This window comes from Littorina saxatilis, linkage group LG1, assembly GCF_037325665.1.
Source record: "Littorina saxatilis isolate snail1 linkage group LG1, US_GU_Lsax_2.0, whole genome shotgun sequence".
Taxonomy (NCBI): Eukaryota; Metazoa; Mollusca; class Gastropoda; order Littorinimorpha; family Littorinidae; genus Littorina; species Littorina saxatilis.
In genome coordinates, this window is record NC_090245.1 from 76,986,664 (window position 1) to 77,012,206 (window position 25,543).

General features: G+C 39.9%; 3 protein-coding genes across 12 annotated transcripts in view; 2 read left to right on the top strand and 1 right to left on the bottom strand.

Annotated features, from left to right (window-relative positions):
* Positions 1-338: 338 nt before the first annotated feature.
* LOC138980014 (DNA mismatch repair protein Msh3-like) lies at positions 339-16,938 on the top strand. The gene is made up of 21 exons (XM_070352786.1): positions 339-862; positions 1,716-2,303; positions 3,005-3,121; positions 3,355-3,472; positions 4,030-4,169; positions 4,702-4,868; positions 5,174-5,277; positions 5,712-5,826; positions 6,238-6,432; positions 6,870-7,002; positions 7,420-7,607; positions 8,516-8,684; positions 8,996-9,060; positions 9,361-9,477; positions 12,234-12,341; positions 13,060-13,174; positions 13,593-13,750; positions 14,092-14,278; positions 14,813-14,921; positions 15,654-15,870; positions 16,277-16,938. Exons 1-21 carry the CDS (start codon positions 707-709, stop codon positions 16,368-16,370), a joined length of 3,360 nt encoding a protein of 1,119 aa, XP_070208887.1. The 5' UTR covers positions 339-706; the 3' UTR covers positions 16,371-16,938.
* A 56-nt stretch (positions 16,939-16,994) lies between these two features.
* Positions 16,995-24,245, bottom strand: LOC138980068 (piRNA biogenesis protein EXD1-like). Of its 2 annotated transcripts, XR_011460231.1 has the most exons (8): positions 24,113-24,245; positions 23,129-23,256; positions 21,916-22,040; positions 21,011-21,091; positions 20,542-20,655; positions 19,989-20,107; positions 18,154-19,440; positions 16,995-18,116 (listed from the first exon to the last, which is right to left on the bottom strand). XR_011460231.1 is itself a non-coding variant. In XM_070352872.1 (7 exons), exons 2-7 carry the CDS (start codon positions 23,244-23,246, stop codon positions 19,230-19,232), a joined length of 768 nt encoding a protein of 255 aa, XP_070208973.1. In that variant the 5' UTR covers positions 23,247-23,256; positions 24,113-24,245; the 3' UTR covers positions 16,995-19,229. The 2 variants fall into 2 exon arrangements, 1 of the variants encoding a protein (XP_070208973.1); XM_070352872.1 differs by having other exon boundaries at positions 16,995-19,440.
* A 179-nt stretch (positions 24,246-24,424) lies between these two features.
* LOC138980017 (coiled-coil domain-containing protein 87-like) overlaps positions 24,425-25,543 on the top strand; it is a 48,992-nt gene continuing 47,873 nt past the window's right edge. For all 9 annotated transcript variants that reach the window (XM_070352809.1, XM_070352837.1, XM_070352800.1 and 6 more), the window contains exon 1: positions 24,425-24,575. The gene's annotated coding sequence lies outside the window, so the exon portion shown is untranslated. The remainder of the gene's footprint in view (positions 24,576-25,543) is intronic.

The window sequence follows — 25,543 nt, forward strand, 5'->3', positions numbered from 1 at the left end:
GAACAGACAAACAAATATTCACACAAATATCTGTGAATGTATTGTTTTGTCAATAACAAATGTTCCAACAACCTACCTTTCTTGTTTTTTGATTCTGAATTTTGGAACGTTGGCAGTCTCTTTGTTTTTGGATTTGTTAACCACGGTAAAATGAGTGTGGTGCTGGATTAGGCAAATGTATTTTTGTCAGATAATGATAAATTCCATCGTGGTGTCTGTTAATTCATTATTTCATCGAATTTTTTTTTAATAGATTTTTTACTGTTGGAGAAGAAATAAGATATTTAGATGAAGTTTTAGTAATAAGTCGTTGAATAGTTGCCGAGAGTCACGTCCCTTCAAAGTATTGATGGCGGTAAGACCCCAGACTGGAATGTTGCAGTGTGGATATTGTTGGTGTACTCCAAAGTTATGAAAACAAATGATGTTTGCTAATTATGTTTGCATTTGTTTCTCTTGAGTATGACACCTCACACTGCTCAGGCCTTGTCAGGTGTTTTCATTTGGTGCCGATTTCATTTTCAACTTGCTTCAACTAGATCGATGTTCAAGTTGGTACTGCTGTGCTAGTGCTACAACCAGTACAGGTTCAAAGTGGACTATAGAGGTTCCGAAAATTCACGCTGATGTCCTGATCTTTCTTTCCTCCACTCCACGATTGAGACTTCAATTTAAGACAGAGATAAACACAATTGAAAAAAGCAAAATGCCTAAGGCCAAACCAGCACCGCAGGCGCAGGCTAGCAAGCAGGTAACCATCTCCAAGTTCTTTGCTCCTAAACAAGGATCCCTGAAGCCACCCAATGGCAATGGAGTGCAGATTGTCACCGATGAGGAAGACGTCGTGACTAATGGCAGCGAGGTAAAGACATTATGCTAGATTTGTAAGTTCAGATACATGTGTCAGCATGCTTCTGATCTTGACTCGTCCCCTATGCAGACCTATGGGAACCCATACGATGTTGCTTTATTTTGTACGCATGATTGTCTAGAATACGATCAGAACAGTCAATGGAAAAGAATACGAAGAACAAAATTCCTAGACTTTACAACTACAAGCGCATCCCGAAGCTGATCCAGTATGTATTTTGACACATGATTACAGTTTTTGTCAGTAAACATTGAAAGAAGCTTGTGCCTTAAATGTATTGGCAAACTTATAATTAATGCTGTGACGGACGCGTGTGAAGCATGTTTGAATCAAGTGCAAAACAGGGGTTCCTAGGTCTGCCCATGGGTACATCACATGAGTTATCAGTTAATGATGAATGTTAGATTTAGAATGGGACGTCACTGCAAAGTTTGATGGATCTAATTCTAAATGAGTAAGTCACAAGTGTGCTTTTTGTTTGCTGCACATGTCAGTGTTGGGTTGAAAGAACGTTTTAAGGTTATAATGACTACCCTGATGAAATCATCCCAAACCATGCTGTTACTTCTTAGTTAAATGAAGCTTCCATAAGCGAAAATTCGTACCGTCTTGTCTCGTTCTTGTATTGGTGAGTACAGTATTCCTTTGTTTTTTAATCTTAGTTAAATGTTAATAGTAATACTGTCATTTATGAATGTTAATTACAATGTAGTTGAAAAGGAAAGTACAGAAGTGTTGCCTGTTGATTTGATCATCAAATGATGTTATGTCTTCTCCTAGGAATATCCACCTTTATCTTTTTTTTTGTATCCTTAGTTTGCAAAATGTTTGTCTTGTTTTGTAGAATGCAGTTGCTTCTGAGTCCACGAAAAAGAGAAAAGTGGGCGGCAAATCTCCAGCGGCCAGTGCCAAGAGACAGTGTTTAGACCCACAGTCATCAAAAAACATTACAGATGAGGAACCAACGCCACAATCCACAGGGTCAAACAGTACCATTGCAAAGGCAAAAACAGCCAAACACCTACAGTCTTTTGAATTTGATGGAGACGCTGAAAGAAAAGATGGCAAAGAAAGGACGCTCTGGGAACCCAAGGATCTTCCAGACTTTTGGTCACAAGGTGATGAGCAAAACGCCAAGGAACTTCTCGATGTGTCAGATGATGACAATGGCGATGACGCTCAGACAAAAACAGCGAAATCGAAAAGTAGTGGAACTGGAAACAAGGGGTCAAACTGTTCAAAGTCTAAAAAATCATCAACTTTCTTGAGCAAGTTTTCCTCTCCTACTAGTTCTTCCTCTGCAGGAAAGAAGAGCCAAGTGAAGTACACTCCTTTAGAGCAGCAGTACATGGCGATCAAAGAACAGTACTCTGATGCTGTACTTCTGGTGGAGTGTGGCTACAAGTATCGCTTCTTTGGTCAGGATGCTGAGGTTGGTTTGTGCTCAGAAATGAAAAGCATATATAAGAGAAGGAATGAAAATAAATACTGTTAATATACTGAGAGTGAGAAGGAGAGGAATGATAAGATATTGCAGGAAAGGCTTGTAACATTGTCTTATATGTGCAGAGCAAACACAATTTTACTGAAAGAGAAAGTTAAACTTAAAGAGGAGAATTGCGTTTTGATTAATGAGAGTGACTTGTGTATCTGTTGTTGTACAACTTATATTGTTTCTGGTGATGCATGCGTGAAACTGTAAGTGTAAAGAATTTTTTTCTCAGTTTTGTGATAAATTTCTGCAAATTAACCTACATGTATTGTTAAAATCAGAAAATAAATCCAAAAACAAAGAGACTGCCAACGTTCCAAAATTCAGAATAAAAAAACAAGAAAGGTAGGTTGTTGGAACATTTGTTATTGACAAAGCAATACATTCACATATATATATCGACCCAACAGCCTTTTAAGTGCACAGAAAAACAATTAATAACGAAAACTTATCTGGCTAATTTTTTTCTTCCGCCTGCCACGAAGCCATCTTTTGTGGCAGGCGGAAGAAAAAATCAGACAGATAAGTTTTTGTTATTAATTGTTTGTCTGTGCACTTAAAAGACTGTTGGGTCGATATATTTGTGAAAATCAGAGTTTTTGGTCAAAGAAACAGGTGCAAATCTTGCTGTTCATTGTCAGATTGCAGCAGAGGTTCTGAAGATCTTCTGTCATCCTGACCACAATTTTGTGACGGCCAGCATTCCTGTCCATCGACTGTTTGTCCACATCAGACGTCTTGTAGCTGCAGGCTATAAGGTAAAGCAAATCCTTATGTTCGTGTGTGTGCACAGAGTGCCAGTGATGTGTAGTCTTGTGGCTTGTTAATTACTCAAAACACAGTAGTAAACCACTGTAAGATTTTTCCAAGACCGATTACAATGGTTTTCTTGGTGTATGCTGAATGAATCCATGAAAACACTACAAGGTCTGAGTTCATATTGTAAATATTTTTGTGTTGTTAATAAGCTTTTTTTTAAATGTCCAAACAGGTTGGTGTTGTGAAGCAGACGGAGACGGCAGCATTGAAAGCAGCGGGTGATAATCGTAATGCACCCTTCATGCGCAAGCTGACAGCACTGTACACTAAGTCCACGCTCATCGGAGAAGATATCCTTTCTTGACTTTTGAAACGGACAGAAATTGATATTGAGAACGGGGAAATGGGTCACACTTACTCATTGTGAAGGTGATAAAAACCTCATGGTCAGAAAGAGAGAGTCTCGGAGAGAAAGAGAGAGAGAGATTGATGGAATAGTAAGAATAGGGTGGTGGGAGGTTAAACAAAAGAGAAAATATAGTAATATGATGGTCTTAAAAACGTTGAAGGGTAGGACTAGGAGACAGATGCATAGGGATCTTCAGGATTGTGGAAATGTCCAGCAAAAAGCTGCCTAGAGAGGGAGGGGGAGAAGAACTGGAAAGATGAAAAGTGCGGAGAGAGAGAGAGAGAGTGTACTGGGGCAGATAAGTATGAAAGCATGTTTGAATATCATTGAACCAGGATTGATTGATCAATTCATTGAATATGATTTGTTTAAGCAGTTCTCTCACAATTAACAATTAAACAGTGTTTCGTTGCAGGAGAAAGAAAGAAGAGAGAGAAAGATTCCCACCATTTTTTCCGTCTCAAGTTGATAAGTTATTCATTTCCTTGACTGTCGTACATGTTGATCCACTGTCTGGTAGTGTGGACACGGAAGGTGAACAGACTACATCCATCATTGTCAGACCTCACTCCTACCTCATGTGTGTCTATGATTTTCCTGCAGACTCCAGCACAAAGCAACAACAAATTGGAATGCTGGTATGGACTTTAAAGCTGACATACTGTTAAGTTCTACAAAAATGTGCTATGTACAATGTTTTGTGAGTGTTGTCACCTTCAACAGAATGTCTAACAGCAGAAAGGAAGAAGATAAGATGCAAAGATAAGTAGAAAGGAAAATGGAATCCTTGTGGCACAGGTTGGAACTACAAAGAAAGTGGGGACAGCTACGGTATGAACTACAGAAGACTGCCCACTAGACCAGAAAACTGGAGGATAATAATATTAATAGGAGAAACATTTTACACAGGGTTTGTTTAGTGTTACAATTGTTGCAGTAACTTGTGCTATTGTATTCTTCATTGTGCTCAATAAACATTTACAACATCTACGACAGTATACAAAGTCAAAGAGAGCCTACTTAATTGCACTATGCACACCACCCATCACATATAGCCGAAATCCAGTGAAAATCCAGATCCAGATACAAGTTATAAAGCTAGAATATGCATTGTAAAATTTAAAGCAGTGGGTGCCTGTTAAACCTATAATTTGCATTTGTGTTCACCAGGCTGTGGACCCAGGGACTGGAGACATGGTGTACGACTGCTTCACGGATGGAGAGAGTCGGCATGAGCTGGAAACAAGACTTACCCACCTGCAGCCTGTGGAGTTACTCTTGTCTGCCGATCCAAATCCTTCCACGAGATCTCTCTTGTATGGGCTGGCTGCTCTCAGGTACCTATGGACTGTGTGTTTAAAGTCTGTACAAGCTGGAGAACTCTCTTTGGATTGGCGATATTTTAAGGAAGTAACTGTCTTCTTGAGAGGAAAAACATTTGGGCCTGGAAAAAAATTCTTCAAAGAAAATAATTGCCTTTTGCCTGCTTGTCAAGAAAAACCATCAAATCATCTGTAAAATTGCAGAGTTTGTGTGTGTTTTAGGTTTGTGGAGTATTTTAACATACAAAGGTGTGTAGTGTTGATTTTGTTCTTAACTAATTAGATTTATTCTGACAGTTTTTGTGTGGTCTTGTTTCCAGTTCCACAGCAGATGACAGGATGAGGATTGAGCATCTACCTGAAGAAAAGATATGCTATAGTCAAGCTTTTGAAACAGTGTCAGAGTTCTTCTCCTCTGAAAAAGGCAAGTTCGTGATTCTGTCCTTTTCTCGCAAGATTCAGCACTGCTGATTGACGCAGACTTAATTTACTTTCAAAGATGTGTACATGCATGTTTTGAAAACAGGTTCTGAACATTTCTTACCATTTCTTATGATTGTATATTGACAAAAGCGAAGAGTAGGCATGTAGTAACAGAAAATATATTAAAATGACTTCAAACTACTAAGTAAAATATAGAGAACAGCACAAAACCAATTAAGTAGGAGATGTGAAACATGTGGGCTTCCAGGCAGGGTGAGGAAAAGAAAATATGGCTTTGATGATGATGATGATGATGATGACTATAACGATGATGATCATGGCACAGGTAATTTTCACAATGCTGTAATTAGTAGCAACTCTGTGGCTGCAGCTTCTGATTGTGTTACATGTATTTCTTATTGCCAATTGTTACAGATGCTGACAAATTGCAAGGTGTACTGGCTCTGCCTAAGCCAGTGTTGTGTTGTTTTGCTGCCCTTATCACATACCTGACTGATTTCAACCTGCACTCTGTGCTGAAGCTTACCAGGTGAGTGTGTAAGGTATACATTATTGTATTTGTTTCTTCATGATTAGATTAGATTCCCAGCTTCACATATGCACAGTAGCATTCTGTGTTGAAAATATTTTCCCCTGGTGATTAGACCATCAGTATTATCTACCAGTATTATTAGAATATTGTTTTAACTGCCATTATTCTATTTTTCTCAGGTTTGATAGGGGATTGAATGAATCTTTTACATCTCGGGAAGATTATTTGTATTCACCGAGACTGTTGGTTATATAAGAATTGTAAATTTATTTAATGTTATGTTGTAGTTGTCCGCTGGTTTTCATGTTCATGCGCCACCAATGTAATTTCTCAGATTGAGATAATAAAGTGAATTTGATTTGATTTGATTATTCAGTATCATTACATTTACTTGCTGTTTTTTTCCAGCAATCTCCATGAGTTCTCAGTGAAGTCAAAACTTCTTCACCTACCAGCTGCATGCCTTCGGAATCTCGAAGTCTTTCAAAACGGCACAGATGGCTCTCAGCGTGGCTCCCTCTACTGGCTCCTCAACCACACAGTTACCCGTCCTGGTGCTCGGCTGCTGCGAGAGTGGCTGTCTCAGCCACTCAGGGATGTTGGGTCAGTTTGTTTATTTGAAAGTCGTGTCTTGTCTGATATGCATTTGATTAAACATGTTTGTATGTTGCAGCAGACTGTGATCAAATTTCTTAGTTCAAGAAAATCTACACAGAACCTATGTGACTAGAGTTTGTACGTATAGTGCAAGGAAACACTGGCATTATATTTTAGATTGTACAGTGCCTCAGGTTTTTTTCTTTTCTTCTGTCTGTAGTCTACCTGTGGAGAACTTCAACTCAGTTTTAAATCAGATGTGTATGTTCAGTTAAGCGCAGCCCAGGTGACCGATTTGAAATGTGCTGTTTTTCGGACACCTTAGACTGTTTGCATACATCAGGTTGTTTTCTTTTGCATTATTACCTGAAAGATAAGAGTCCTGTGTTGTGTAGAATCTAAGCTGTGAGTGTGACTAAGGGTTATGATATGTATTTAAACAGAGCCATCAGTGCGCGACAAGATGCAGTGCAGGAGTTGTGCAGTGGAGGGTGTCCAGGATTGCTCAAACTGCGAGAGACACTCGCTCGCTGCCCTGACCTGGAGAAGGGACTGTGTTCCATTTATCATAATAAGGTGAGAATGTACTTATGAGCAGAGGCTATTGTGGAATGAACCGACACGACCTTGGGATGTGATCAAAGAAAAGTAGAAGAAGGTTCAAAGAAAATGTAAAGTTTGACGCTTGTATGTTATCGTATGAACAGAGCTGCGAACTGTTACGCTTTTAGCGTTGCATGCTATGCTGTAGCAGAAATTGTTATGCCAAGCAAAAAATCGCCAGCTATTTTGAAATGTTCTAATTTATTGCATGCATCCAGCACACATCTGCGCAAAAAATGGCACAGAATATTATAAGCTATAGCAAAAGTCCTTATGGTTTTGTTTAATTGTTCAAAGTACCTGGACTCTTTTCCTTATGTAGTACCTCTTAGCAATTAAGCTTTTGTATCCTTGTGTATGTATAAGCATGTGGATTCTGGTGTGTTGCAGAGCTCAGCGGTGGAGTTTGTGCTGGTTTCACGAGCATTGAACAAACTGCGTCGAGAGATCAGCCAGCTCCAGGCAACAGAACTGCCGCAGATGGAGTCGGCTTTGCTGAGACAAGTGCTGTTGGAAGTTCCTGACCTGCTTGAGGATGTCCAGCAATTTTCATCTGCCATCAATGAAAAGGCTGCTAGGTAATTTTTGTGTTAATCTCTGGCATATCACTTTGTTTAATTTGATAATAATTATGTAGTACAGTGGAATCCCCCTTTTACGACCTTCAAAAATCTAAGAAAATCAGGTCTTTAAATGGGGGTAAATTTACCGAAGTTATGAACAGAAAATGTGAAAAAAACAAGGTTCTTAAAAGGGAGGTTCTTAAAACGGAGGTTCTTAAAACGGGGGTTCCACTGTAAATTACTTTGAGCTATAGTCAGAGTTTTTGTGAGCTCAAAAGGTATAAGTAAAATGAGATTCCGGTGGTCAATTTCCATCTTTAGATCTTACTCATATGTCACTTTCAGGGTGGTTTTTTTCTCCATGAATTCCAGTTCCTATGCCTGATAAGAGCTGTGGTTAACTAAAAGCATGAAATCCAGTGCTGTGTCTTCCATCTATGTGCACGTGTATTTCTTCCTTTACAGTAAATTGCAGGTCTTGTTTCAAAAAAAAGAAAACAGGCATGGGAATTGTCCGCCGAAAGGCAAATTTCCGCCGAAATGTTTTTTGTTCCGCCGAAAAAGCAAAAGTGTCCGCCGAAAAAAATAAATGGGGGAGGCAAAAATGGTTCTTAAAACTGAATTTAATGGTGAACTTGGAGCTCAGATGACACCAAATTGCACCATTTGGGTTCTTCGGAGGAAAACGGGGGGGGGGGGGGGGGGGGTCGGGGGGCTAGTAAGGCTAGGCGCTTCGCATCGTCGACTTTGCTATAACTTAAACATTTTCAGCCTTTTTTACTTTTTTTAATTCCCATGCCTGAGAAGAGCTAATTTGGAATTTAACATCGCTTGTCGTTAGCAGAGGCTAAGCAACTATGTATAGACAAATTGTCACGATTATTCTGCACTTTCCATGGAAAAGAAGCCTTCTTTTATTTCAGGGAGAATGACAAGGCCAACCTTTTCACAGATGACAACAGATACTCTCAGGTAGCTCAGGTCAAGGGGGAGATAAGCAGTGCTATGCAAGAGCTGAAGGATTACCGCAGAGAAATCCGTCTGGTACTGCGTCAGCCATCTCTGGATTATGTTACAGTTTTGCAGACTGAGGTAAATTCATTTATAGCTCTGGTTAATTTGATCATGCTTACGTTTTGTGTATTCTTTCATGCTTTTCTCGGCTATATGCATGTTCTCATAGCACGGAGAGAGAGGGGGGGGGGGGAGGGGGGGGGGGGGAGGGGGGGGGGGATTAGTGTGTTGTACTGAGACGAAGTGAGAAGGGAATTATATTGCTCTCCTCTTTGTAAAGGGAGCATTCCAAATGAACACTTTTGTAAGAAGACTATTGAGAGTGTACACTTTTTGGGTGCAGTTTCAGTTCTTGCGATGAAAAGTAATGCATTCCTCACTTGTTTCAGTATTTGGTGGAAGTGAAGAATACTCAGCTCCGCACTGTACCCAAGGAATGGACTCAAATCAGTAGGTAAGGTGTTTGACTGAGTCAGAATTGGTTTCTTTTCTTAGGTATAGTATCTCTGTTGCTTATTTTCTTTTCAGCATTGTCCTTTTGTGCAAATCATCAAGTGGTATCTTCTTCGTTTACTGCGATTCAAATGTTTGCTCAGTTGTCTTTGTGATTCATCTTTTCAGCAGGAATATATTGTCTTGATGTATTGCCTTGTTTCATATTTTGCATAAAGTATTTGAAATTAAAAATATAAATTCCATTTATTCCCACCTTTTTTTTAATGACATTTCAATCTCATGTCTTGTGTGTGTGTAGCACAAAGGTTGTGAGCCGTTTCCACCCACCTTTTGTGATGGAGAAGTACAAGAAACTGAACCAACTCAGAGAACAGCTGGTTGCCACAGTGACGGATGCTTGGGAGGAGTTTCTTAGGTGAATACGAATACGAATACGAATACTTTATTATCTCATACAGAGAAATTTCAGTGTGGTGCACATTAAAAGACAAAACAAATAATAAGACAACAGATAAAAATACCATACGAAGCATACTACACTTGCGCACGCATATGTACACTAACAGGAATAGTAACATGATTCCAAATAGGTTAAAAGTTTAACGCTAAAAACTATCATTATCACAGGACTAGATATGTCATTGAACAATATTTATCACAGGAGGGTTTTCTTATTACTGTAATACTCTCGTGAACATTGATAGAAAAGCTTCGGTATGCTTGTTCTTATACTCAAAAGTCTCTTAAAAGTTACGGTCCTCATATGCAACTGAAATCACAGCATCAAATGTAAATCTAGTACTGTGTCTCAGGGGTGTACCTTAACTTTTTTTGCTACCGGCCAGGGGGGCCGGTAAGTCAAAAATTGAACCGGCCCCCCCAAATCCCAACCGGCCCCCAACTTGCCGGGATTTCTTACAACCGCCCAGCGGCTCGTCGTTTGCTAACCACATACACAAAAGACGTACATTCATACTTATAATGCATACATACATGTGGATTTGCACTACTAATAACTACCACAAACACACAGAAAACTTGATGACTAAAATGCTATGTTTTAATATAATGATAATTAACCTTGTTTTAATAAAGAATTTAAAATAAAAGCCGCCACAAAGAAAGAAGAAATCAAAACCACATTCACACCCTGTCACACAATCACACACTAAACCTCACTAAAAGTTACCCCCTTTATGTACCCCTACCACACAATTTACAAAGTAATTTACTATGGAACTTTACTTACCACATAAACACACACTACAAAAGAGTAAATCAGCATTTTTTTTTAATTTAAATTATGTTTTTTGTTGTATAAAACCAAGTATAAAAAGCTGACTACAAACAAAACATTTTCTAAGTTGCTTTCTTGTTTTGTTTCTTTTTCTTTATGTCTGTGTTATTAATATTACTGTAAAAGTTGCATACCAGCCAAATTTACCACAGCTTAAGTCATAAATAATCAAAAGCATTACATTTCATTTCTATTTCCTAATGAAAACAAACAGATGTTCAGATTTCCTGATCCTAGAATTGTTCACAGGTGATCTTTATGCTTTTGATTCAGCAGAGTTGCATCCCTTGTCCTATTGTTGAAGGTCTGTCTTTTCTTCTTTATCACATATAGTGGATCTGGGTGGTTTTTTTTACTTCCTTAGTTGAAGGGAAATAATTGACAGCAGTAGTACTGTCACTACTTGTACTAAGTTGGTCAGCAAAGCTGGTGTTAACATATTTGGGAAAACGGTCTCAATGAGTATCCCTGCAGTCAATGACATAATTATATACATTTCCCAGAAACCGGATCAGTAGTACATAGCAGGCACATCAAAGGAAAAATACAGAGGGCTAGGGGGAATATGTTTGCTCTGGATGGGCGGTCAGACCAAAGGCAGATGCATTGTAAAAGCTGGTTGGCCTTGAGACCTGGGTCAATGACCGTTACTTGCAATCTGAACACAGCTGCCTGTCGAGACACTGACCTTCTTACTCGGGGTCAATGACCGAGTTTTTATCTGAGAGGAAACTGTTTTACAACATGTGAAAGTCTCTGAAGGATTGGTGAGCGCAGGATAAGATCAGAGAGGGGGTGAAGTGAATAGCGCAAAGAGGGGGGACGGAGGGGGGGGTTTAACTATTTTGACTGCTGATGCAATCGCCAGCGGCTCGTGGCACTGGAGGGGTGATGACACGGTCAAGTGAGGCGGAGGGGGGTAGCTGTCTAGCCAATGTGTCTGACATTGATTGATGGTAGTCCTGAGTCCTCAAAGTGGGGGAAGGGGGGGGGGGATGAGTGGGCAGTAGAGAAGTGACAGATTTTGAGATCGCCCGCAGAGATATTTGTTCGCCGGCCGTTCCGATTGACTACGTTGCCTAACGACTTTGTACTTCAGCAAAATTTGAACCCGCCCGGCGGGCGATTTCAGAGGAATTTCGAACTCGCCCAACGCGATTTGAAGTCGCCGCGGGCGAGCGGGCGAGCGCCAAAACTCACCCCTGGTGTCTTTATTATGATGATAGGTTTGATATTTTAAGGAAACACACTTAAAGGTGGTCGTCTACATTTTTGCTTTTTTTCAATAATCTTATGGTTAGATTTCGATACAAAATTATGTCAAATGATGAATGAACCATGGGGAAAAAAATTATAGAAAAAAAAATATATGTAAAAAAAGATTTTATTTTTGGGTAGCGTGACTCACGCTTCCAATATTTTGTTTTCTGTTTGCTGAGAACATGTGCTTTGCCTAAAAATACTGACCAATCAAATTCATGTCACTATGCTTATAGCCACGCCAAAACAAGTGCAGCAACAGTTTGACACTGGAGCGCTGTCCACGCTTTTTTATAAACGCACGAAATGCACGGGATTTGAGAGGAGTTTTGCGCTTGGCATTTTCCAAATAAGGATATCCTACTATGAGTACTACGCTGGAATACTACAATGAATTTTCAAACGGCTACACTGGCTTCGTCTTTCCTGATCGAAAGGGAGTGTATTGTTGATATTTGTAGATAATAGACTCTGCATTTTAATGGTCAAATGGCGATTTCGGTATAAAAATGTAGACAAGGACCTTTAATGCCAAGGAGCCTGATGTAATCTGAAAGCAATAATCAAAGCCCCTCCCACTGTGGTGCACTTCATTTATGCTTTTTTTTTTATAGGGAGTTCTCAGAAGAGTTCCTGCGCTACAGAAAAGCTGTGCAGCTGCTTGCCTCTCTTGATGTGCTTATGTCCCTTGCTCAGTTGGCTCGCCAAGATGGATACTGCAGGTTGGTCTTACATTTTCAACTTATTGATGTCGGGAAAGCCATTCATGTTCACATGTACTGAAATACCAAATACTTTGGACAAGAGGGCAGGGAGATGGACACATGTTTTGTCTTAAAATGGTTAGCATTACTGGAGTGAAAAACTGAACTGCTTGTTCATTGTGCAGTGATTCCACCAGATGAAGACTTAGCTCTGACTTACTTTTTTTTCATTGAATCTTTTGTGGGCAATCTTTCACAGTTCTTCTTCTTCTTCTGCGTTCGTGGGCTGAAACTCCCACGTACACTCGTGTGTTTTTTTGCACGAGTGGAATTTTACGTGTATGACCGTTTTTTACCCCGCCATTTAGGCAGCCATACGCCGTTTTCGGAGGAAGCATGCTGGGTATTTTCGTGTTTCTATAACCCACCGAACTCTGACATGGATTACAGGATCTTTTTCGTGCGCACTTGGTCTTGTGCTTGCGTGTACACACGGGGGTGTTCGGACACCGAGGAGAGTCTGCACACAAAGTTGACTCTGAGAAATAAATCTCTCGCCGAACGTGGGGACGAACTCACGCTGACAGCGGCCAACTGGATACAAATCCAGCGCGCTACCGACTGAGCTACATCCCCGCCACCTCTTTCACAGTGAAGCCACAGCTTCCTGCTCAAGATCACGTGGTCAAACTTGATTCGTGGGTAACTATGTGAACATGCATGTATCTCTGTACAGACCAGAAATGACGGAGGACGGTGTTGCTATAGAGATTGAGGATGGTCGCCACCCAGTCATAGATGCTTTGAAAAGCGAGCAGGAACAGTATGTGCCTAACAGCACTCATCTGAATGTGAGTACATGTTCCTAAGTTTTGGGTGATTATTAGATGGATGTCATAGTTCAGAAAGATTCTAAAGCAGTATTGATAATGGTAAGATGTAAAAACCTGACCAGTGCACTTTGAATTTTGAAAGATTTAGCTGATTATTGAAAGTCAAATGAAAGGGAAGAAAAGAACCTTTTCCGGAAATAACTGTCAGGATTTTCAGCGGTCTGGAAGAGTAAGAGCCCCTTTACCTTGGACAAGCTTTTCACAACATCCGGAGCATGTTCCGCGATTCCGATCATCTTTATCCTGCGATCAGGACAAACAACAAGCTATGCTATGATGTGTATGCTATGCAGTGTGCGCTAAATATGATACCAGGGATGTCTGTGTGTTTTGTGAGAAGACATTACTCAAACTGCTCTGTTGTTTTTGTGTCCAGGGAGATGGAAAGAGGGTGATGATCGTGACTGGCCCCAACATGGGCGGCAAGAGTTCGTACATCCGACAGGTGGCGCTCATCGCTGTCATGGCGCAGATAGGATCCTTTGTTCCTGCTGTGTCCGCTCGGCTTGGTGTACTTGATGCCATCTATACAAGGTAGTCACAAATTAAGAGTCGTTGACACTGCTCTACTCTCAGTCATCATGTTCTCAACACTCCATCACCCTACTCTGCTCCATGCTCTCTTGTCTGTGTTATGAAGTGATGACAGAACTGGGAATGGCTCTTGCAGGGCCCACATCATTTTATAAATGCTCTGGAGGCAGACAATTTTGTTGCTGAAATTTCACAAGAAAGACATTCGTTTTAAAGAATTGAACTGCTTCATCAGATTGAAGAGCTATACTTCTTTCACTCCTTCCTTCATTCCTTCTTTCTTGGCCATCTTTCTTTCTTCTTTCTTTTTCTGTGATTTAAAGACATTTTAAATACTTCAGGATGGGGGCAGAGGACGAGATTTTCCGAGGACGCAGCACATTCATGGTAGAGCTACAAGAGGCAGGGGAGATCATGGCCACTGCCACGGAACGGTCGCTCGTCATCATAGATGAGCTGGGCCGAGGAACAAGCACACATGACGGTGTGGCCATTGCTTACGCCGCTCTGCAGTACTTCATCACAGAGGTTGGTGATGGTCCTTGTGATTTGAGTCTTTTGACTCTTGAACTGGTGCTCAGTGAGCAGTCATTGGCTGAAAATTATCTTGGAGGGACTGAGAGTGAGTATGTACACATATGAAAGAGAGAGAGATAGACAAGGATTGTTTTGTTAAGTTCAGCCAGCCTACAGGGAGATTTCTCTCTTCCAGAGTAGATCATCCAAGTTGAGTGAGTGTTTATCACCAGTTTAGTCAAGCTGAAGAAAGACATTCTATGATACATTCCCAACTGTGGCTCCGCATTAGCTACCTTTTGCTATCAACGTGTAATGGGGCTGAAGCATAGATCATGTAAGCCTAGTGGGGGTCAATGAGGATGAAACACAGTGGAACACCCCCTCTGAGGCCCCCCCCCCCCCCCCCCCATTTTAAGACTCCCTCCCTTTATAGACGAGTTATCAGATTTTTGGAGGTCGTAAAAGGGGGGTTCCACTGTATTTGCCTTTTGCTTTCAGGAAGTCCATGCCTTGCATACGTTTTCCTTTGCTTTGTTTCTGCAGGTGAAGGCCCTCACTCTGTTTGTCACGCACTACCCCATGCTGGCAGAATGTCAGAGACTGTACCCTGATGTGGTGGGCAATTTCCACATGTCTTTCCTCCTGTATGAAGGTAAGAATAAGTGATAAAAATTGAATATATTTTGGGTCTCTTGGGTTCCCTTTCTTTTGCAGTGTAATTCAACAGAAGAAAATACTGCTTGAATTGTAATTTCTAGTCATATATAGTAGTACAGTGTTTTTCCCAGTCACAGAGGACAAAAGGTCTGTTGAACCTGGATTGTAATTATGTATGGCTCTAAATGCCCTGGCTTTTTCTGCTTCATAGGACATTGATGGTCAGAAGACTTCCTACATGTCAAAACTATTGGACAATCAACCTGCCAGAGATCAGGTAATGTGTCAGATCAAAAAAGTATGTGTCAATGACCAAAGACCGAGGCCTGGGAACAACGCTGGTAGTCTACAAAATTAGCAAACACCTTTGACTGGCCAAGCGTGTTCTTTAACTGAAGTTATTCTTTCATGAAAATCAACACTGACTGATATTAGATTTAAAAAGATACCCTTAATTTTTCTCCTGCCAAATTGTCCATGTGTAACAGGTTGCACTGTGTTTTGACTTTCATTTGATGCCCTAGGTGTTATCATGGCAGCGCAAAGCAAAACTTTTAGTTTTGTGGGTCAGCCAGCCTCTATTGACACAGGCCACTGTTAGTCAGAAATCAGTGGCTAGATGTTTTAAATTCATAACACTCAAGAATATGTGAACATGCTGCTTTTAGTGGACGTCGTGAAGTATGTAAGGTTCTCATAACTGCCTCCCATGATTTTCACCTTGCAGGAGATGATGTAGAAGGGGACAAGACAGACGAGCAGGAGAGCAGAGAAAATGCTGAGAACCCAGACGAGTACCTGACGTTTCTCTACCAGCTCTCGGAGGGCGCTGCAGGCAAGAGCTATGGACTGAACGTCGCCCGTCTGGCACAAATACCTCCAGAAATTTTACGACTAGCCGCCACCAAGAGTCGGCAACTGGAGGATGCCATCACAAAGCGCAGGTATGCATCTTAATGTTACTTTTTGTTGTTTTAAGAATGAAATGAACTGAAGGTCAGATCTAATAACAAAGGGAAGTAAGCGCTTTACTTTCTTTTGATTCATGTAATTGGTTTATTTAAATGTTCATCATGTACATGACTTTGTGTTTGTTTATTTGTGGATTTTTTATGATTATTTTTGTAAGGCGCTTAGATTTACGTTATGATTTGCGCCATATAAATACCCTTATTATATAAAAATAGAATGGAAAAACATTAACTAAAAGAAAAAGTATTCTGGTAAGATTGTGAGTTGTTAAAATTGGTTGGATCAATTTCTTTTTTACTCAACAGGAAGTTTTAGAGATGTTGGATATTGTAATGAAGCTTTTCAAATTAAATGACATTATTTATGACTGTGTTTCAGGGCTGCTCGCAAGGAGTTTGTTTCTGTGTACCTCGCCTCTGAAGAGACGGTGAAAGATGTCCTTTCAACCATTGCTAACAGTGATGTGTTATGATCCTCAGGGAAAATGAATGCTGTAAATTTTATTTGTGAATAAACTGACATCGCTGGGTTAAGTTAACGGCATTAGGTTGCTACGCTCAATCATTAAAGTTCACAATTTCACGTTCAACACATTTTGAAAAATCATGAAAGTTTTATTGATAAATTGATTTTTATTTTTATTAATGGTTATTATGGATTGTCTTATATTATAATACAGCTTCTTCCGCTCATCACGAAAATGTTGAGAAGGCTGTTGATTGACTGAATACTCACTTATTGATCATGGGTTGTTTATGAGCAATCGTTATTGTATTGCAGTGCTTTGCAAACACCTGCAAATGTACAGTTTATGCCAAGAAATAACTACTGTATAACGCAAGAGATGAGGGCTCTAAAGTGCAACAAAGTGCTGTGGAACAGACATTTGTACAACTGATTTACAGAAAAGACTGAGATAGTGTTAAGAAAGAAACTGTAATTTTCATTGCATGCTTGGTTAAAATATTAGCTGTGTGATCTGAAATTCACAGGTATATTGAATAAATCACATCGTTTGATGAAGTAATCATAAAAATCTCTTTTCTTTGTCTTGTTTTTTGTGTGTGGAATCTTAACAGACAAGAACACATCCATCTTTCATGGAGAAATATTTATTCGTAAGAGAATTTCTACCGCATAAAACATATCCAGATGCACAGGAACTAAAAAAGCAGGTTTAAAAACAACTGATCAATGTAAAGCGTTGATGCAGAGGAGCAAAATGGTTGAAGTTTGTTTACAAACGTATGATTTACTACGAATAAAAAAATAAAAAATTCTAGATTGACTCTTTTATAATGGGTGCTATGATAACACATCAGACACAAAATATTAAAGCTTTCTGTGGAATCCAGTCTAGATTCAAAGAAACTCAAAATATACATACAGGTACTACCAGTGATAACAAAAATTAATTAAAATCACCATGCATGTCATGTACATATATATTACAAAACGAGGCAAAAATTTAGAATGCGTAACATGGGCCAAATACAAACGCCATGGGAACATAAAAACGAATGTGAATGTTAGCTGAAAGTTGGTTAATTTTATACATGTAACTCATACAGGAATACACTTCTAAGAAACATCTTTATATATATAAAATTAAAAAATTAATTCAAAATACTATTCAAGAGTTGTATATGGCAACTAGAAAGTGTAAAAATGAGTCGTTTCAGCCAAAAGCAGGCTCATGTTACAGCATTAAGAAAGACTAACATTTTAATTGGCAAAAAATCAACTAAAATTCTGCCAAGTCAACAAAAACAGGCCTCTTCAATAATACAGCAAGGAAGTGTAATGATGTAATCAACTATCAACGCTGAGAAAAAGAGGATAATGGCAGTTAAAACAACATTCTAATAATACTGGTAGACTTAATAATACTGATGGTCTAATCACCTGGGGAAAATATTTACAACATTGAACAATTGAGAGAAAAAGTTGCACTGGAGGACAGGTATTGATAATACTGTTTTCGCTTCTTCGTAGAATGCAGAATGGCTTTACCCTTTTGTATGCCAAAAGTATATAAGTATAAGAGCGCAGACAAAAGGAATGAGTTACACAGAAAAAATAATTAAAACCTTAATTTCCATGGCTATTTTCTTTTGAGCAAGTACAAGCCAGCAGTAAAGTATCACATGTACAGGGACTATTCGACTCTTGAAAAGCAGGTTAGAAAGTAAAAGCTTTAAAAAGCATTTAAAAACAACTGTTTTGTAGAACATCAGGCCAAGCGCCTGAGACACTTGTTTTAAAGTTTTATTTGCAAAATGGTTGTTTATTCTCGTAAAATACAGCACCCAACAATACCCTGCATATGCATAAGTTGCTTGACCATTAGTTCCGAGTTTTTCGGGAAGGACAACTCTGGTTTTTATAAGATCTGATCATTTTAATGCCTTGCTTTTGTAAACTCTCTATTCATTAAGCAAGTAATAGCCAACACTGGTCTGTTTATGAAACATATTTGGTTTAAACTGTTTTATTCAACGTTTGTGCATTATTTACAAAAAAACGCATATAGAGCAAACAACAACAAGCATAATGCTTATAGTGGTGTTTACAGTTTTCTAGAAAAATACATATAAATGGCGGCTATTGTACAGTTTAAATGAAAAGCAAGCAAACATGAAAAGAAAATTGAATGAAAATTGTACATCAAAACAAAAATCCGTTTAAGAATACATATATAATATTTATGGTATTAGCGAGTAAGAGATAGAGAGGGAGGGAGGGAGGGGGAGAGTGAGAGAGAGGGGGAGAGTGAGAGAGAGAGAGAGAGAGAAAGAGAGAGAGAGACGAGTAGACGTATCGATTGAAACATATTTCATACAAAGCATACAGTTTTGCCAGCATTTCTAGTATTTTACTTTTTTAAATCTAAAATATTGGAACTGAAATTGGCAGTCTGTCAGACTTGCCAGTTAACATTTCACCTGGCAGACTTTTTCTTAAAGTGATGTGTTAATGCTGAATGCTTCAACTTAGTTTGACAATTTGCCTTAAAAAATGGACAGTTTTTTTTTATGGAAGGCAAGGTTCTACGTGTGTACCATGTTGGAATATACTGGTTCGGCAAATTGTACAGAGCAATCATTAGTTATACAGTGAAACCCCCTTTTAAGACCCCCAAATTAAGACTTGCTCCTTTCAAGACCTTGTCTTTTCAGATTTTCTGTTCATAACCTCTGCAAATTTACCTCCATTTTATGACTCCCTCCTTTTTAAGACCTGATTTTCTCAGATTTCTGGAGGTCTTAAAAGGGGTGTTCCACTGTATGTCATGTTGGTCCAAAGCCACAAATGACATTTCACGATACACTCAGCACTGAGCAGCAGGAGGAACCGTGTTTTTGAGCAGGGCCCTCTGAGTCATGGTCAACTTGATGACAGGAAGCTGGGAGCCAGAAGCTGCCGTTGATTGGTTAAGCGCTTTTTGCCGCAGCTTTGAAGATTTCTTTGGATGCAAGAGGCTGAGACGTTCCTTGTCGTTCAGCACACAGAACCAATCCCAGCAGTCTTTCTCGATTGTCCTGCAGCCATGAAGTAAAAAGGTTTGGAGTTGAGGTTGGTATTTTCTTGACCAAGTAATTACATTTTGGGCTGCTATGAATGAATGATGCTTTATAACTAATAGAATAGAATTTTTTTGTAATTTAATACAAAAAAAATCCAGAATTATACATTTTAGGTTTGTATGGGTTGTGGAAGAGTTGTTTCTCTTGGAAACATTGAGGCAAGCTTTTCTAGGTGACTTTATAGGCCAATCACTAGCAAGGGGTGCATCTCCCCTGTCATAATCCATAAAAACCTGACTGAGTTATTTTCGATTATCGTCTACTGCCAAAATTAAAGTCTGACAGTAAGCACTGAGTCTTTACAGAGCTTTGCTTGTTGGATTTTTTCTAAACCTTTGATAGAAGTTCAAAGAAAAAGTAGTCAAGGTTTAATCTGAAGGCTATACATGGTGACTTTGACATGAGTCCTTTATCTTAACAAAACAATGTTATGCTTTTCACAGCCTTGGTATGAAGCACTGTGTTATACTGAAAAAATCAAATTAATATAATGTCAGTTTTACCCCAGAAGTTGTTTGTATAGTGTTGGAACCAAGGGGAGAGCGTACGATGCAGCTGTGTTCAGCATGTCACGTGTCAATGGTCGCCGTACCCAAGCATGCATATCTTCTGCCAGTAGTTTCTGTAAGCAAAGTATGGCAAACATATTTCCCTCAAATTTTTCATCCTGATACCCTTTTTTTTCAAATGTGCGCTTCTTTTTGTGCATCTAAGTGCGTCAAACTGTACTATAGAACAGATCCAAATAATTGCAATATAGTTAAGCAGGTATTGGTATGGAGACATTATTTACAGTTTTATATAATCATATGATGATTAAGATTTTATGTCCTGAGTGGCAGCAGTCGGCAAATTCTGTCACTGGAACTGTACTGCAATGTAAGCCATTTGCTCAATGTGTGTTTGTGTTTCTGGGCATGTGTATGCACACAGACACACACTGAGAAAATGGCTAACATTACAGTAAAATTCCAGTGACAGAATTTCTCATGACTAACTGAACACAGTCCCATATCTACATCTGTGAATGATGTGAATACTGTAAAATGTTAGGACCTGGAATTCTGGTGATGGTGTGTACTGATGGATGCCACACTTGTCCCACAGGGAAGACAGTGTTACTTTACGTGGACACAGTCCTTGTTTCTCTAGCACCACTGAATACGCCACCTGCAACATTAATCACGTTTTTAATAAGATACGCACTTGACAACATTTCAACTGAACAAAAATTCTTTTCATTTTTCAGAAAAATGCTGTGATTTCAAAATGTGAGTCAGCAGAACTTACAGTAATAACTTTTTCATACATCAATATAAAAACGGAACCAGCTATATACCGTTTTATTGTTTTTCATTTGTGTAAGCTCCCTTAAACCCTTGGTTTTTGAAAGCTTCCTTGGCAAGCAACTGTCTAAACTTATAAGACTCCTTTCCCAAAGCTTTTCCTTTGCAGCATTATTTCCCATTTTAATTATAAAAAAAAACTACAGAAAGTCAACGGCAGATGTAAAAATCCAACAGACCTGTGTATCGAAGATGTTCTGCAGGTTAATGCCAAACTGTGTGTGGAGATTAGCTGCAACTGGCCCTGAGCCATGCACCACCTGTGCACAAAAACAAGAAAGTGAGAAATGCAATGACATTGTTTCAAAATGTTCACTCATTCGTCGCACCAACAGGAGCCTCCATTATTTTCAAATTAAGCCTCCCACAATTATGTTACGAAAGACTGACAGAGGGATAGACACATGCACACACACACAAACACTGTCACACACATAGACCTCAAACATACACATGGAACCATACACACATCCAACCCCCCTCCCCCCTTCCCCCAACACACATAGACACACACACACGCACACACATTTGGTATTAGATGAATACCCGCTTCGCCGGGTACGGCTTCGCCGAGAAGAAGTCGAGCCGAATACCCGGCTGTGCCGGGAACAGCCAGCGCACCGCACGAAGGAAGGGAGATAAACGCGCAAAACACTGGAGAAGAGTAAAAATAGTATAACGGGAATATGGATTGAGCGTTGTCGACAGTGACCTTCTAAAAATAGAAACGGGAATATGGATTGACGCCACATGAAGGAAGGGAGATAAACGCTGAAAACACTGGAGAAGATAAGGAAGAGTTACTGGGAATGGATCCAGAGAAAAACCAAAATCGATTCAGCGCTGCGCGCTGAGAGCACGACGTGTTGAAATATCTCATCGAGCAGGTTGTGTCCGGGGTGTAGCTGAATATGGCCACCAAATTTGAAACAGATCCATCGAGAACCTTGGGCGTGCATCGCACACACACACCCCCCCCCCACACACACACACACATACACACACACACACATACACACACACACACACATACAGACACAAGTCGTATATATATATATAGATTAGTTACATCACATGGCTTTACCTTCAGAACATGAACTGATTGCAGCAAGCGACCCAGACCTTCATACATAATGTCTGGATGTTTTTTGACATCAAAGGTAAACACATCACCTTCACTGTTAGACAGCACAACCAAACTCAGCTGACCTGAAGAAGAAAGTAGGAAAACTATATAGTCAGATAACTGCATGGAACTTTGTCTTTACATTCTGTGTACAGGGCCCTTGAAATTCAAGTATTGTCACATACATGTACATTTATGGATTGACATCTACATGAATACATTTTTCAGCTTAAGAGGGCCTGAGAAAAAAAAGTAATAAGTGAAAACCAACCCACCTGATGGGCAAAAGAGAAAAATTACTAAGTACTTTACAGTCTTTACCATAATATGACATAATGATAATATAAAAAAAACCAATGGAACAAACTGAGCAAAAATAAAGTAAGCTTTTTCTTTGTGAGCTGCAACAACAACAAAAAATCCACAAGGGTGTGCAAGTTACATTTCTGAAACGTTTCATTCACATAACCAAGGGAAGTACAATACCTCATTGAACATTATAAACATGATAAAACAAATGTAACAGTACTTTACACCTTGTTATGCATACATTTTTAAAAACAGAATAGAACTTTGCATGTGAACCCCTTCTGACGTTGTCCTAAGGGCCTTGTTTGAAAAAAAAGTAATCTTCTTCTGCGTTCGTGGGCTGAAACTCCCACGTACACTCATGTTTTTTGCACGAGTGGAATTTTACGTGTATGACCGTTTTTTTACCCCGCCATTTAGGCAGCCATACGCCGTTTTCGGAAGAAGCATGCTGGGTATTTTCGTGTTTCTATAACCCACCGAACTCTGACATGGATTACAGGATCTTTTTCGTGCGCACTTGGTCTTGTGCTTGCGTGTACACACGGGGGGTGTTCGCGGACACCGAGGAGAGTCTGCACACAAAGTTGACTCTGAGAAATAAATCTCTCGCCGAACGTGGGGACGAACTCACGCTGACAGCGGCCAACTGGATACAAATCCAGCGCGCTACCGACTGAGCTACATCCCCGCCCCCCCCCCCCCCCCCAAAATGTAATTAATCTGGGTTAACCACAGCAGTTATTACCATCCTGAAAAAGTCAGCTACAGGCTGAAATACTTGATGAAGAATGTACAAAAACTGGTTTCTGTTGTGTTTTCTTTTTCTTTTGATGTAAAAATGTTACTTGTATACTGATACCTTTTGGCCCCACGTTGACCCCTGTGCAGGCAAGGCCAATGATTGGCTCTCCAAGCATAATGTGCTTCACAACCTTTTCTGCGCCTGCCTCGCATGTCACTAAATGAATCTTGCCCATCTTCCACGCTCTGAAAACAGACAAGTTAGGCTATGTAGGTATGAGCATACATATAAGGACATGATCATGTAGGCCCATACTGACACACACACACGCACACACCTTCCTTCTTCTAATTCTTCTGCGTTCAGTTTCCTTGGCTGTCACACACACACACACACGCACACACACAAACACATCTTCCTTCTTGTTCTTCGTTTGAGCGGGGATGTAGCTCAGTCGGTAGCGCGCTGGATTTGTATTCAGTTGGCCGCTGTCATCGTGAGTTCGTCCCCACGTTCGGCGAGAGATTTATTTCTCAGAGTCAACTTTGTGTGCAGACTCTCCTCGGTGTCCAAACACCCCCGTGTGTACACGCAAGCACAAGACCAAGTGCGCACAAAAAAGATCCTGTAATTCATGTCAGAGTTCGGTGGGTTATAGAAACACGAAAATACCCAGCATGCTTCTTCCGAAAACGGCGTATGGCTGTCTAAATGGTGGGGTAAAAAACGGTCATACATGTAAAATTCCACTCGTGCAAAAAACACGAGTGTACGTGGGAGTTTCAGCCCACGAATGCAGAAGAAGAAGAAGAAGAAAAAGTTCTTCGTTCGATATAATATAATGGCCGTCATATCCTCAGGACATATGCTGCAATGAAGTCCGCAGTCTCCTGCAGTTCGGCAGCGAGTCCCCAGAGCTAGGTGCCCAGGCTGGTGTCTTCACACATCTTCCAAATTGTTGTCAAAGCTCTGTGTCTCTGTTTGTCTGTCTGTCTCTCTATCTTTCTTGCTAACTTGATCAAAGAAAACATATATAAACGTACTGCTATTCAACTTGTCGTACATACGTGTATATGAAAATTGAAATGCAACACAATGTACCTTTTTTTCTTTATTGCAGACTGTCGCACGCTCTCCGTCAAGTTGTTTCGGTATGATCGCAGCTAGGTTTCTGAAAATTAATGTGCTTGATCTGCAACCAGGGAAGCCGTGAAGACGCTTTCTGTTTTCATTGCACGAGATCTTGACAAGGGGCATAACTTTCGAATTCTGCCAAAAGTGATAGAAATTACGGTGATTAAATGTCCGTTACAATAAAAAGGGCAGATCGTGTATGTTCTACTTTTCATTAGATTGTGCTTCTTTGTATTATGCAGAAGTTGTAAAGTAATCAAGGTAAATAAAATTGAAGGCTATTCAGCGTTCTAACTTTTGAAAGAACCCTCACCGGAAGTAGCAAAGCATCCCTGGCAACAAGATGGAAAGGCGAAAAAGATAGAGAGTTGAATTGAACGGCAGAAGCCTTTTTCGGCTACACAGGCTCTTAGATAAACTTGCAAAGCATGTAAGTATTCTTGTCTAACACAATCGGTAATGTGTGGGCCTTTTTTGATGTGGCATAGATGGTGTTCTTTTGATTTTGAAAGAGGGTAAACAATCATGGCGGCAGTTCCAGTAGTTCCAAACATGAACCAAAACAAATCAAGTTTTGATCCTGGAATAGGTTGAGGATTGCATTAACTTTGAGCCGATAAATGTGCTTAATTACAGTGTGTTCCAGCTATTTCAAGCGCATCTGCGAAAGACATTCAGAGTTATAAACGCTGAAAACATGTGCCACAGCTGAAGAAAGTTTGAATTGATAAACATGTGGAAAGTGCTTTGGGCTGCACATCGTCGTGAACTATCCCGAGCATCATTCGGAAACATCCCGAACTATATAGGCTAGATACGTACCCACATAGAGTTTTAAACACAAAGTTTGTAACTTTTATTCTGAACTGTGCTCATATCTTAATTTAGGTGAATGTGCAGGAAACAGGCTCACTTTCAAAGTAATGTATACAAATTTTCATGGCAAAAGCTATATCCACTCCGAGTGTATACAGAATCGATAGGTCTGTATACACTCCAACAATGAAAAGCTCTGTTACAACTCAAAGCCAATGAAATTCCCCCTTACAAGTCGTTAGCAAGTAGCCAATGAAAAATTAGTCTGAGGTATTGACTTCCGCCATCTCTTTTTCGGAGTGTATACTAGACTGGCAATAATGTACACTCACATGGTATACAACCATTTCTAGGTCGATACACACTCCAAGTGTGTTCCAAACTCCAACAATAGGCCACGGTCAAAAGATCGTGTAGGTTACCTAGCTCAAAGTTAGGCTAGGATAGCAACTGATCAAAAGATCAGACAAAGGTTCAACAGCCTAAGTACCAGTCTGTCAACATATCATATCATATCATAATAAACTGCCTTGTAGCATCAGTTTTGTGTGTGTGTTTGATTTTGTCTGTGTTTGTCCCCAG

Coding starts and splice junctions, on each gene's coding strand:
- LOC138980014 (XM_070352786.1), top strand. CDS start 707: ATGCCTAAGGCCAAACCAGCACCGCAGGCGCAGGCTAGCAAGCAGGTA. Junction 863..1,715: donor TCGTGACTAATGGCAGCGAG/GTAAAGACATTA, acceptor CTTGTTTTGTAG/AATGCAGTTGCTTCTGAGTC. Junction 14,279..14,812: donor TGCAGTACTTCATCACAGAG/GTTGGTGATGGT, acceptor TTGTTTCTGCAG/GTGAAGGCCCTCACTCTGTT.
- LOC138980068 (XM_070352872.1), bottom strand. CDS start 23,246: ATGGGCAAGATTCATTTAGTGACATGCGAGGCAGGCGCAGAAAAGGTT. Junction 21,092..21,915: donor AATCAGTTCATGTTCTGAAG/GTAAAGCCATGT, acceptor TTTTGTGCACAG/GTGGTGCATGGCTCAGGGCC. Junction 19,441..19,988: donor CTATACAAACAACTTCTGGG/GTAAAACTGACA, acceptor TCATGGCTGCAG/GACAATCGAGAAAGACTGCT.